Genomic DNA, 13,916 nt, shown 5'->3' with positions numbered 1-13,916 from the left:
GAACTTTTATGTTATGTGAATTTTATCTCAAAAAAAAAAAGACACATGTAGTTGTGAGATTAATATAGGTGATTTATTAAAAGAACCAATCAGGCATCTTGGAAATGAAAAATATGGGGGAAAAAACAATAAGGCACAGCTAAACAGCCAATTAATAAGCTGGATGGCTAGCCTGAGACAACCTCCCAGAAAGAACAAGAGCGCAAAGAGAAAACGTAATAGAAACTTTAAGAGGTGTGGGACTTCCCTGGTGGCCCAGTGGTTAACTCTCCATGCTCCCAATGCAGGGGGCCTGGGTTCGATCCCTGGTCAGGGAACTAGATCCTGCATGTCGCAATGAAGATCTCGCAGGTGGCAACAAAGATCCCGAGTGCCGCAGCTAAGACCCAGTGCAGTCAAATTAATTATTTTTTTTTTAAAAAAGAGAGAGAGATGTGAAGAACTGACCCAGAAGCACCACAATCAATCTAAGAGGAATTCATTAGGAGAATGGAGGAAAAAAGAGTAACTGAAGAAACAGAATCCATGAATCTAAGATGGAAAAGGCCCAACAGCTTCCAAGCAAGATAAATTTATCATTTAAAAAATAAATTAGTGGACACTTTAAATTTTCTCAAAATCAAGACTAAAATTAAATTTGCAACCACAGAGATAAACACTCAAAAACAGTATCAGCTTCACAACTAACAACTTACTTAAAATGAGACTCTCCAAGTACAACTGACAGAATAACAGTGACTCTGACTCATAAGGCTGTTAGGAACATCAAATAAAATAAATAAAAATACCTCATATTAAGATAGGCAGACAACAGACATATCATATACACTAATAAAGCCAGTTTTTCCTTAATTATGAGATGAGCTTTTTTTCACATTAATATTTGTTTTATTTTAGTTAATCCTTTAAATAACCCTGGAAGGTATATATTCTTATCCCCAAGGTTCACACTGTCATCTCTGCCCCCAAAGTACTGGGATATGATGTAAATACAACATCCTCTGATAGTTAACTGAAAGATCAAAATATGAATTAAAGCATTGAGAACAGAAGTCACCTAAAAAAGATGTGACTCCTAAACTGACAAAAGCCAAAATAACCAGCCTGAATATATTTATAGCTAAAGAAACAAATGTATCAATTAGGGGAAAGAGGTGAAAGCACAGTAAAAGGAGAATAACATTGGCAAAGAGTTGTCTTTGGCCAAAAAACTTGAGTGTTCCATTCTTATTGATAAAATCTCCTTTCTACTAAAAGATAGGTATAGTCGGCTTATAAAACATTTGATAGCCTAACTTCCTTAGTCTGATTCGTTGTTCACCAGAGACCTAATCTTTCATAGGAAAAAAAAATCATTAATTATGAAAAGCTTGAACAGTTTGTGTGACAGTAATTTCTCACAGTATACTAGTTTTACACAATGGTCGTACGAGTTTCAGTAATGTGCATTTATATACCCTTAAGACACACATGACCCCATTTTCACTCAATCAGAATTCCTCTTGAGGCTGAAGAGCAGACTCTGTCTGGGCCACAGCAAAGTCACCTAAATGATGAGTGCTACCTTGTGAAACCCAATAGGAAGAAGCCTTGAGTCCTAATCCTTGCTGGACACCATGGGGCTGAAAAGTTTTTACTTGAAAAGCAAATCTCTTAAAACATACCTCATCTAGGATTTCTCTATTTCTTTGTAGAAGTTCAGGTAGCTCTTTGATCAACTGATCAACAGTCTGGATGCCTCCCTGTTCAATCACAGATGTGGACTTAGTCAGTATAGACTGAGGTACAGTATCTCCAGATATATCTTCAATTGCTGCTGGAAGATTAAGTGAAGCTAACACCCTGAAAAAATGAGATAGTATGTCATCTAGAGGTCTAATCCTCCTTTAAAACACTGATGTCCTGTATCCAAATCAATAGCAGCAGAGTTAGCACTCCAAAAAAGTGGGTAAGCCCTGTCAATGGAAACATAAAGCAAAAATAGAGGAAAAAACAGAAAATCAGTGATTGATAAAATTAAAACAAAATCATTAAAGAGTTAAGTTAGGTTCACAGTTCAGAACTGAAAGCTAAAAGGTAAGAAATATGCATTAAAATATACTAGATACCTTTGGCTCACAGGTAAATTTAACTTCTTTCAGTCTAAGTAATTAAAAGTCAAAAATTCTATTTTGAAAATGCAATCTTTTATCACACTCCTGATTATTATACTGTCAGTGACAAAACAGAAGTAATATACAAAATGGTTATAATTTCATATCATCTAAGCAAAATTTCAAGAGTACATAGTTGGTCTATGTATTAACACAGCATCTTCATCTGTTCTGTTTTGTGGCACAATAACTATTATTCTATTATTTCATTTACAAAATGGAGGGGATGTTGGAGTAAACTTATGTTGCTTTCTCACTGGAAAAGGTAAAATGAGGTCAAAACCTATGCATTCATCAAAATTAAAAACATGAAAAAGCAAACAAGACTAGGAAAAAATTCTCAGTAACATTTCTGATAAAGGACTTGCCTCTAAAATATGTAAAGAACTCTTTAAAAATTATTAAGAAGAAAAACTCAGTTTCTAAAAATGAGCAAAAAGATTTCAACAGACACTTCACAAAGATATATGAATGGCTAATAAGCACATGAAGAGTTGCTCAACATCGTCAGTCATCAGGGGAATGAAAATTAAACCACTATGAGATACTGCTACACAAACACTAAAATGGCTAAAATTAAAGAGATTGACAATCCTAAGTTCTGATGAGGATGCAGAGCAAGTGCATTTCTCACACAGTGCAGGAACAATGACTTTGGAAAACCATCTGGACATTTCATGTGAAGTTAAACATACACTAACCGTACAACTCAGCAATTCTAATCCTAGGTTACTTACGCAAGAGAAATAAAACATGTCCACACAAAGATCTGTACATCAATGTTCATAACAACTGAAACGTCCATTAAAAGGTGAAAGAATTAACAAACTATTTAACCATAAAAAGGAATACTGCTCAGTAATAAAAAGAATCAAACTGATGCATAAAACATAGATTATGCTAAGTGAAAGAAGCCCAACACATTTTTAATATATACTGTTACATGCTGTGCATACTGCAAGTATTGCATATTATACATACCGTAGCAATACTATACACTGTATATAATGTACTATCAATATATATCATATATAATGTACTATTTACTGTATATACTATATACTGTCATGTACATATTGCACATGCTATAATGATTACATTTATATTAAATTGTATAAAAGGTAAAACTAACCTATGGTGACAGGGAGCAGATCAGAAGTGGCTAGAGGGTAGAGGAGGAGGAATTGAATGGAAAGGCATGAGGGAATTTTTTAGGGTGATGGATATGTTCTCTATCTTGATCATGATGGCGGTAGTTACATGGGTATACATATTTATCAAAAAGAATTGAACTATACACTTATAATGGGTGTTTTTTATTGTGTGAAAATTATACTTAATATATTTTTAAAACAACGTATTATTTTCTTAGCTTCAATCCACCAAAAACAAAAACTGTTTCAGAATACTGAACGTACATGTATCTTAACCTTGAAAGTTCAGTTCTACTTCACATTTCCCTCGAATAAATATCCCCTAAAATACAAATTAGTGGTCAAATATTTTCACTTTGTTTCAGTAATTAAATTTCTTCCAACTATATTTGCCAGGGTTCAGTAAATATAGTGTCCCCAAGAAATGTGTGTGTATTTGTTATTTCAAATATCCTTGACATTCAGCTCTGAGCTCAGAAAACTACAACGTTCATAAATAATCAATCAGGAAACATCAGAACTTTAGAGATAAATTTATGAAAGTTAAGCTCTACTCACCCATTTGCCAAAGTGGTGGCTTCTCTCATTTGAGCAATTGATCTGTTAACTAAATCAGCTTTCCTCTGACCACAGGCAGCCAAAGACTGCTGCACTGACACAGGAACCATCTTCTCAAACAGATCTAAGATTAGGAATTAAAATTTCAAGAAAATTTTAAGACAAAAACTCAAAACTGTAAAGTGACTACTCATATTTCCTTTCCAATATTCACATTAAAAGTCTACAGATATTTAAAGAACAAAACTAAATCATTATTGAAAATACGATGAAGAGAATTTTTAGATCACCATATTCGTGGACAATGATAACGAAAGCTTTTTCTTTGAACTTAATTTTCTTAGCTTTTAAAGATGTGTTAGTCATTAAGTTTAAAGGGTCTTTGGTGAAGATCTACACAGGAGAAAACAATGCTTATTTGTTGATGAAACTGACTGAGTGGGCCACAGTGCTATGGTGTCCAGCTCTACCACTTCCTGGTTCTGTAACCTTGGGTAAATGACTTAACCACTCTGCATCAGTATCCTTATCAGTCAAATGGGGATAATAATAGTACCTGTCTCATGGAGTTGTTCTGAGAAATAAATGAGCTAATATTTGTAAAGTGCTGAAAAGAGTTTCTGGTACATGGTAGACACTTTGTGTTTGTTAAATAGAAATAAGTACAGTTATCCCCCTTGGTATCTGGGGGGATTGGTTCCAGGACCTCTAGCAGATACCAAATCCGTGGATGCCCAAGTCCCTTATAAAAAATGGCACAGGGGCTTCCCTGGTGGTACAGTGGTTGAGAGTCCGCCTGCCGATGCAGGGGACACGGGTTCGTGCCCCGGTCCGGGAGGATCCCACATGCCGCAGAGCAGCTGGGCCCGTGAGCCATGGCCGCTGAGCCTGCGCATCCGGAGCCTGTGCTCCGCAACGGGAGAGGCCACAAGAGTGAGAGGCCCGCGTAACACACACACACACACACACACAAAAAAAAAGGCACAGTATTTGCATATAACCTACACATATCTTCCCAAATACTTTAAATCATTTCTAGCTTACTTATGATATTTAATACAATGTAAATGCTATGTAAATAGTTGCCAGAGGATGGCAAATTCAAGTTTTGCTTTTTGGAACTTTCTGGAAATGTTGTATGTGAATATTTTTCAATCAGCAGTTGCTTGCATTCATGGCTGTGGAACTACAGATACAGATGGCCAACTGTAAAATAACCACCCAATAACTTAGAATATTATCCTTGGCATCTCAGCTAGAGGCTACCATAATATTGCATACACCTACAATATTCAAGGATATTATAACATTTGATACAACCATGACTCCAGAAGTTTATATGTTTAAAGTCATATTTATGTATGTTTATTTTTATTAGCAGAATCTTAAATAACAAATGTTAACATAAAGACAAATGCTCACTGAGGTCGTTATCATTACTCAGACACAGTTTCAAGTTTTCTGACTCTGTTGTATATATACTTCATGCTTTACTACCATTTACTTTCCATCTTAAAATTTCACTGTAAGTTTTATTCTCATATTCACTTTGAACAACATGAAAGCAAATTATATTCAAAGCACACAATCGCCAATTACGTGATTTTAGCTACAAAAAGTAGATTAAACTGCAGAAAAAATAAATAAGATTAAAGTGCCTCTGAACAGTTTGACTTACCAGTGAATTTCTGGCTGATGGGTACACTGACTGGCGTAGATTTCACAAGTGTGGCTTTGCCAATAGGGTCTAGATCTTTAAGGTCTGGAACTCGATCATGATAAATGAAGTCATTATCCTTCTTTGCTGCAGTAAGGGCACGGCTGATTTTGTCAGAAAATTCCTTCACATTGACATATTCATCATAGCGAGATGCCACTGTTTTAATCAATTCTGCCGCATGCTAGTTAAAATGTAAAAAGAAAAAGAGAGAATATTTTCTTTCTTTTTTTCAACCAGGTATCCAAGCACTGTTTTCTTAAAAAAATCTTTGAGGATTGGCATTACTAGAAATGTGGTTAACAGAACAGCCTAGAAATTCTCCCATCACAAAATACCAAAATATCAAAAATGAAGAATAATAACAGAGCAGATATCCCTTTAAAGACATGAATGAATTACCAAGAAAATAAAAGAAATCAAAACTATAAACTGACATTGAGGAAAGCTGGCTCTGGCTGTTGGGTATTTCTGTACCCAAAGGACAAGCTATTAAAATGCATTAAAAGCCCTCAGGGAGACTTAAGACACGGGTCTTGAAACTACATAAGACAGAAAACTAAGAAACATCCCTTTCACGCTCCACATGAAGGCAGTAACCTCAAAGGGCTATACCCGTGATGAAAAGGGTGAGTCAGAAAAAAATTATGCAACATAGGAAATCAACAAGGAAGCATGCTGTGTCAGCACCAATAGGAATTTTTTCTTTAAAGGCTGCCCTTGTGATACATAAGATGAACACATGCCTCACATAAAGTTAGGGTTCAAATTACTCAGGTGGTATTAGGTATAGTAACACCAGATAAAATAGACAATAAAGTCAAAAGCATTATTAGGGATAAATTCAATATAAAACACTTTCCAGTTTGCCAGAAAGATATAAAACCTCTTAAATATTGTATTTAAAAGCCTTTATCGGGCTTCCCTGGTGGCGCAGTGGTTGAGAGTCCACCTGCCGACGCAGGGGACACGGGTTCGTGCCCCGGTCCGGGAGGATCCCGCATGCCGTGGAGCGGCTGGGCCCGTGAGCCATGGCCGCTGAGCCTGTGCGTCCGGAGCCTGTGCTCCGCAATGGGAGAGGCCACAACAGTGAGAGGCCCGCATACCGCAAAAAAAAAAAAAAAAATGCAAGCCTTTATATAAACAATTATAATGAAAAATTGATAAATCTACCCAGCATTAGAGTGGAAGATTTTAACATTCCTGTCTCAGAAATAAATGGAGTAAACAAAAAATGTGTAAGATTATAGAAGATCTGAACAACACAATTAATGAGTTTGATTTACCAGACATGGAGAACCCTGGGCTCCACAGTTAGAGAATACATAATATTCTCAGGTATATAAAGACCATCTATATAAAGCGACCACATGAAGAGATAAAGCAGTCTAAAACACCAAAATTACAAGAATGGTTTAATATTAAAAAAGCTACTTATGTAATTCTCCAAATAATAAATTTAAGTTTAAAAAATCAAATTAACTCCAAAGATGCTGAAAAATCATTTGATAAAATATTCACTCTTGACAATTTTTTAAATTTTAGTAAAATAAAAATAGATATCCAGTTCCTTAACATGTTAAAATCTTAACCTCCAAAGTTAATCTCACGCTTAGCAGAAAAATAAAAGAAACATTCCTAGAGTCAAAATAAAACAAAGATCACCAGTATTGTCATGAACATAGAACACAGAACATGTCAAAATAACCAGACAAAAGGATAAAATTAGAGGTATAAAATTTAGAAAAGAAAAGGAACAATTATTATTTACCCTCTTTTGCTGCTATATATTTGTATACCAGCAAAAGCTAAGAGAATTAACTATTCTAAATAAGAGATAGCTTAGATTCAAAATCAACAGAGCGAATACAGATAACCACCACTTTGATAAGATAATTAAAGAAAAAATCCATTGTTACTAGCAACAGGAAGACAAAATATCCAGGAATAAATTTTAAAATATATGTACAAGATTAACATGAAATAGAAACAAGGATAACCAAAACAAGGAAAACAAAAGCTATACCTTTAGTGTAAACCAAGAGATGGGAAAATACACATATTTAAATCACTTTTTAAAGTGATCTGTACATCAAATTTGATTTGTAAATGTGGTCAAACGCTCCCCCAAATTGAAAAATTATTAGGAGCATAAGAAATGCTGAATACAGCAGGAGAAACAGGGGAAGGCTAAGGGCCCCACCCTGAGGGGAAAGTGCTTAATTAAGCAAATCTAAAAACAATGAAACGCAACGAGGTGACAGCTGCCAGCTCAAAAATAAAGGTAAAGCCAAATGGCCTGCCTGGAGCCACCCAGGGGTCACAGGAAAAATGGAATACTGAGGAGCCTGGTCCCAAGGAGCTGCTGAGCACAGAGGCAGATAATTACAAGGGCAGGGATGCTGGGGGAAGCAGAACAGAGGACTGAAAGTGGGGAGAAGGAGGAAAGGGGATGAGCACTCAGAAAATGTCAACAAAATACAAACTCTGAAAATAGATGCATCACCTGGAAAAGCAAAGGCTGTGAGGAACTCATACAGGCACAGAAGTGGAATCCTTCCTACACCAGGCTTTGAGAAGCAGAGAGGAGGAGAGGAGGAAGGGCCCTACACAAGGAGGCTGGGAAAGATGCCCTGCAGTTCCCCCACCCAGGAACCTCTTGCTATTCCCCGACTAAAATCAAGCTCATTCAAACACAAGTGACTGAAAAGGCATCCCATCTGCCTCAACACTAAGAAACCATAAGGAAAAGGATGAAAAAGAGCAGTTTAACTTTCCAACAGATAATGAAAATTCACTGAAGAAACGCTGCCACAGGGAGTTCCCTGGCAGTCCAGTGGTTAGGACTCGCACGTTCACTGCTGTGGCCTCGGGTTCAATCCCTGGTCGGGAAACTAAAATCCCACAAGCCTCGCAGCACAGCCAAAAAAAAAAAAAGAAAGAAAGAAAGAAATATTGCCACAAAGCAAAGAACACAGCATACTAAAAAAACTAAAATAAGCTAAAAACTTAAGGATGCAATCACAGTACCAAAGACACACAAAATATGAACAGAGGACCAGATGGCCCAGATAACAGTGGGTGATAGATAGCAAGAAAATGTGAAACGGGACCTGCAGAACTCAGGAAAGGAAGTGAAGAAAAATACGAAAATAGTTTAAGGAAGACTGTAATATTTATGCAAGGAACATGAAAGAGATAACAGACATCACAGAAATCAGTGTAAGAAACATACAAAACAAGAAAAAGTGAGGACAATTTAACATGGCAGTTGGGGAGCAGAGGCCATTACAAATTAAAAATTTATGAGACATATCAACCAAATGCAACATGAAGACCATGTATGAATCCTCAATTTGAACAAACCAACTGTAAAAACACATTTTAGAAAAAATCAGCGAAAGCTAAACTATGTTTGGATACTATTAGATTACTAGAATTAATTATTAATTCGTATTAATTGTGCTAGATCGGATGACATTGTGGTTTTAATTTTTTTAAGACTTACATATACTGAAGTAACTTAAGGATGAAATGATACATAAGACAGCTGAAAATACTCCAAAAAAATAAGAGGGGAAGGGGAAACATGAAACGCAAAGCAAAATATTGATAATCACTGAAGCTGGGTAATGGATATTTGATGATTCTTACTTTTATATATATATATTTTTGAAATTTTCCATAGTAAATACTTAAATAAAATTCATACAGAAGCATAAACAATCTCCTTAGTATCTACAAGCTACTATCATAACAGAGAAAAAAACAATACTTTCACAAAATCAGTTTTATCCTCTCATTACGTCCCTCATTAATGAATTAAACAAATTCATTTATTGTATGTATGTACGTATTCATTCTATCTGAGTCACATTTTTTTATCTATATAGAGTCATCCCTCAGTATCTGCGGGGGATTGGTTCCAGGACCTGCCACAGACACCAAAATCCAAATTCTCAAGTCCCACAATTGGCCCTCCGTACCCACAGACTCTGCATCTGCAGATTAAACATAGCACACGACCAGCATTTGGTTGAATCCATAAATTCAGAACGTGAAGATACGGAGAGCCAAATATTTATTCACTGAAATAAACCTGCATATAAGTGGACTTGGACACGTCAAGCCTGTGTTGTTCAAGGGTCAACTGTATTTTTATGTCTTTTTGAAAATCATACCTTGGCAACTTTAGAGACTCCACCAGGATGATCAAGTGGACCCACCTTCTGGAGCCAAATGAACTGCACTGTCCAATAAGCGCACTTCATGAGCTGTGTAAGTCCAGGTTCAACTTTTCTTGGCCCCAGAAGTGAATCACAAGCAACAATTTTCCCTTTTTTACCTACTGTTGTGATATTCCTGACTCTTGTGATTTTGTTTTTATATCTGGTTTGCTCGTGACTAATAAGCTTTTCCCCATTATTGTTAACAATGATTGCAAAGCTGACTGAATGGTGCAACCATCAGGTACATGGGGCAGGAGAGACTATGGAGAATATGACTTGCTGGTCAACTTTTTCGTCTGTTTTGTTCTGTTTGCCTATTTCTGAGCTCAAATCAAGTAGAAAAATATCTCATACTTCATGGAAAGAGGGAACAGCCCTTGGAGATATGAATCAGTAAGTATTTGTGTTCTATATGTTAACTTCTGACCTATGACTAAAGGTGTAAAACTGAAGTCATAAACTCTTGTGTGTCTATAACTGAAAAAAGTCTTCATCTCTTGTTATGTGAGTTTGAAAGTTTCCTTTTTCCAGAGGGGTTTTAAAAATTAGATTAAAATTTCAAAAGAGCCTCTTATATAACTGGTTTATAGAGAATAAAGGCTTATTTGAATATAATAGTCCCAGAATTCCCCCAAAATAAAAAAGCTAAACTTCTGTAAAACAAACAGCAGTGCTCATCACCCAGTCATTATCCACTGCAGTGGCTGACCAACACTGCTCCCTGAGAGAGGAATTCAGGATGAAAAACAAGATGAGGCACTCTATGCTTTCGAAAAACAGGCCCCTTAGACAGTTAGATGCGTATCTCAGGAAGAATTTTAATGAACCCAGATTCCCACATCTTCCCATACATAGAAAAACACTAAAATCATTAACTTGAGATATCTATTCTTTGTGACTAACAGTAATGTTACTGAGACATAAGCCTGACCGATTGTACATATTCCTTAGCCAAAATCATATATAAGCTGGTTTCTCCCATACCTCTTCAGAGTGGTTTCCCAGAGCTACTGAGAGGCTGTCTCCCAGGCCACAGTCCTCAGTAAAGTCCCTGAATAAAACTTAAACTCCAACTCTTATGTTGTGCGTTCTTCTTTCAGTCAAAACTCCTAGTACTCCTAATACTTTAAATATGCTACCCTGAAAAAAATCTCTCCCCCAGAAACCCCTTTCTCAGAAGCATTTTCATATAATGCTTTCATATGATGCTAAGTTATTACAATCAAAGTGAATCCCTGGAAAAATAAAGTATGTTTGATAATCTGAGTGTGTCCGTCTCTGATTTTGTCAGTGTGGAGGTGTGGAGCATAATACAAGCATACATTTTATTTTTTATAAAACTTGGTTTTTTTTTCTCATGAAAAGACTAATTAAACTGAACTTCCTAAATAAGACTTGCATGTATCTTCTAATACCAGTCCATATTTAAATTTCCTTAACAGTCCTCTTCCTACCCTCTGCTTACCAACCCTCAAAATACAAACAACTCATGTAAACAGCCCTTGCCCCTGCTGCAAAGTTGCCCCAGATGTCACATCAAGTTTCTCACACACCCAGTGCTGATACAACAGCATAGAAGATACTCTGCTGATTACCAAATCTATTTATGTATCTATTACCACTGTCCTTTTCAAGCTGTGGAATTGTAATGACCCAATTTAGACCAAGGCTAGGCCACAAGTTAAGTACTCCACATCCTTTCTGGAGCATATAATTAATTTAGAATATTTTATATTACAATGAACATGGATAAATAAAAGAAAACTGAATGCAAATTTTGCATGAAATTTTTAGATAAAATATGAGACTTCAAAAAGCACACAGTAGGTATAGCCTAGAAAATAAAAACAATCACCTGACTCTGTTGACAGGGGAAATGAGTGGGAAAGGTTTTTACGAGCAAACTTGGGAATCTCACTAAAAAAAAAGAGAAATCCGGGCTTCCCTGGTGGCGCAGTGGTTGGGAATCTGCCTGCCAATGCAGGGGACATGGGTTCGAGCCCTGGTCTGGGAAGATCCCGCATGCCACGGAGCAACTAAGCCCGTGAGCCACAACTACTAAGCCTGCGCGTCTGGAGCCTGTGCTCCGCAACTGGAGAGGCTGCAACAGTGAGAGGCCCGCGCACCATGATGAAGAGTGGCCCCCGCTCGCTGCAACTGGAGAAAGCCCTCGCACAGAAACGAAGACCCAACACGGCCCAAAATAAATAAATAAATTTATTTAAAAAACAACAAAAAAGAGAAATCCAAGTTACTTAAATATTTCTGAAGAACTCACCTGTAACCTTGCAATCTCTTCTCCAAATTTCTTCTGCTGTTTTGCCAGGATAGACTGGTGGTACTCAGCATAGGCCTGCATGATACAGTGCTTTGCAGCCAAGACAGGGAACACCTCCTGGAAATAAAAATACTGACCAGGGGAGAGTCCAACCACACAAACCACCACAGACAACATGGGATGCAGGAAGAAAAAGGAAAAGGAGACAGAAATTAGAATCACCCCATTAATGGTTTAGAGATAGGTTAGTCAGGTGTAAACAGAGAAGACCACATGATTTTGCATGGACTGGATTCAATGAATTCAGTTTTTTTCTTCCAATTAGAATTAAGGTTTGGGTTCTTTTCTTTTTTAACTGTTAAATGAAGCCAATTAAGCTTTTACAATTCACTTTAATTGAGCCATGAAGTCAACATTTTGTTTACAAAGAAGAAAGGAAAGCATGCATTAGAAAGAGAAGTAGAATGGACATTCACAGAGGAATACCAAGCACAGGGCTTTAGAAGCTTTCTTGTGAGCCCTTACCCAGCCCTTAAGAGTTAACTAAACCACCATTACTCACATATACTAATGAAATTGCTCTATAGCTGACTGTTTCAACATGTTTAAAAGATAAAAGACAGTAAAGTAAGTTCCCTCTTAAATTCATGTCCTAAGAGACTTTTTTAATAAAGATGATTTTTAGTCATATAAAAATTACTCAGTATCACATACTCAAAAACATATAGCAAACAAATGCACTAAGCTAATGACTAATATGATAAAGTGCTATTTTGCCCTAATTTGTTTTGAAAAAAATTCCAGTCAAAATTAATTTTAGAAGATCCAAAAACAAACAAAAAAGCAGTAGAGGATCTTCTAAAATGTCAAATCCTAGCCTATAACCTCATTGTTTTTAGGAAGTACATGCCATATAATATCCAAGAAATATACTAGACAATCACTGTCTAGACAAAAAAATAAGAGAATCAAAAACTGAATTACTACCTTGTGAGCTTTCCTGTCTCCCAGTGAATAATTTCCTAGCTTCCTGGGTCACTACTTGCAGATATTCCAGTTTTATAACTAGAATATGAAAATATCTTATGAGATTTATTAGTAAAAAGGCAAAAAATAAAAGACATCTAAATCTCAAACTGTACTCATGCCAGTTCTCAAGGTAAGTCTGGAGCAACTTGGTACTTAAACAGGAGATTTTCAAGGAATACCAGGATTGGTGCAGAGGTAGTTTCCAAGTCTTTGTAGGTGACATTCTTCTCTCCGGGACAGGACTGAACTAATGGCCCAACAGGATGTAACGGTACACTGTGCAGCTGATCATGAGGTCTTCCAGATGAAAAAAAGGTGAGAGGAGATCCCAAGTCTCTTTTTAAGAGCAATACTATTACTACCCAAGAGTCCTGGGCAAATTTCTACTGATCTCTTGGTGAATTTTAAATCTCCAGGAATCTTCAAATCCCCTAGTGCTCATATTCTGACTAATGTGTTGATGTACTTACATGCTTTTTTATTTCACCACAAAATTGTCTGCAATTTCATAATTTATAAAGATTCCTGAATGACTTATAAATCAATAAATTTCCCTACAAAAGAGCATGTAACAAATATCATTTGCTATCATACAGACAAAACTAATTCCTTGAACATTTCTGAAAGAAAGCAGTTGAATCATACTACATTTCAGTCTGTAAGTTTCCGTTTTTAAGCATTCTGAATTTACTTCTTAGTCTAACCATCTGCTTTGTCATTTACAAATGATCATCACTGACTAGTCTCTTCAAATGCCACTTCAGAAAGGTTTATATTAAAACAATTAATACTTCCTGT

General features: G+C 36.3%; 1 protein-coding gene across 1 annotated transcript in view; it reads right to left on the bottom strand.

The window, feature by feature from the left end:
• Positions 1–13,916, bottom strand: part of PDCD6IP (programmed cell death 6 interacting protein) — a 55,689-nt gene that overhangs the window by 18,030 nt on the left and 23,743 nt on the right. The window contains exons 7-10 of the mRNA XM_029242117.1: positions 12,090–12,206; positions 5,544–5,766; positions 3,866–3,989; positions 1,665–1,842 (exon numbers count right to left, since the gene is read on the bottom strand). Coding sequence (XP_029097950.1) covers positions 1,665–1,842; positions 3,866–3,989; positions 5,544–5,766; positions 12,090–12,206 — 642 coding nt within the window. The remainder of the gene's footprint in view (positions 1–1,664; positions 1,843–3,865; positions 3,990–5,543; positions 5,767–12,089; positions 12,207–13,916) is intronic.

Source organism: Monodon monoceros, unplaced genomic scaffold (genome assembly GCF_005190385.1).
Source record: "Monodon monoceros isolate NGI ecotype Baffin Bay Population unplaced genomic scaffold, NGI_Narwhal_1 Super_Scaffold_3, whole genome shotgun sequence".
Classification (NCBI taxonomy): Eukaryota; Metazoa; Chordata; class Mammalia; order Artiodactyla; family Monodontidae; genus Monodon; species Monodon monoceros.
This window is presented reverse-complemented; position numbering and strand designations above follow the sequence as displayed.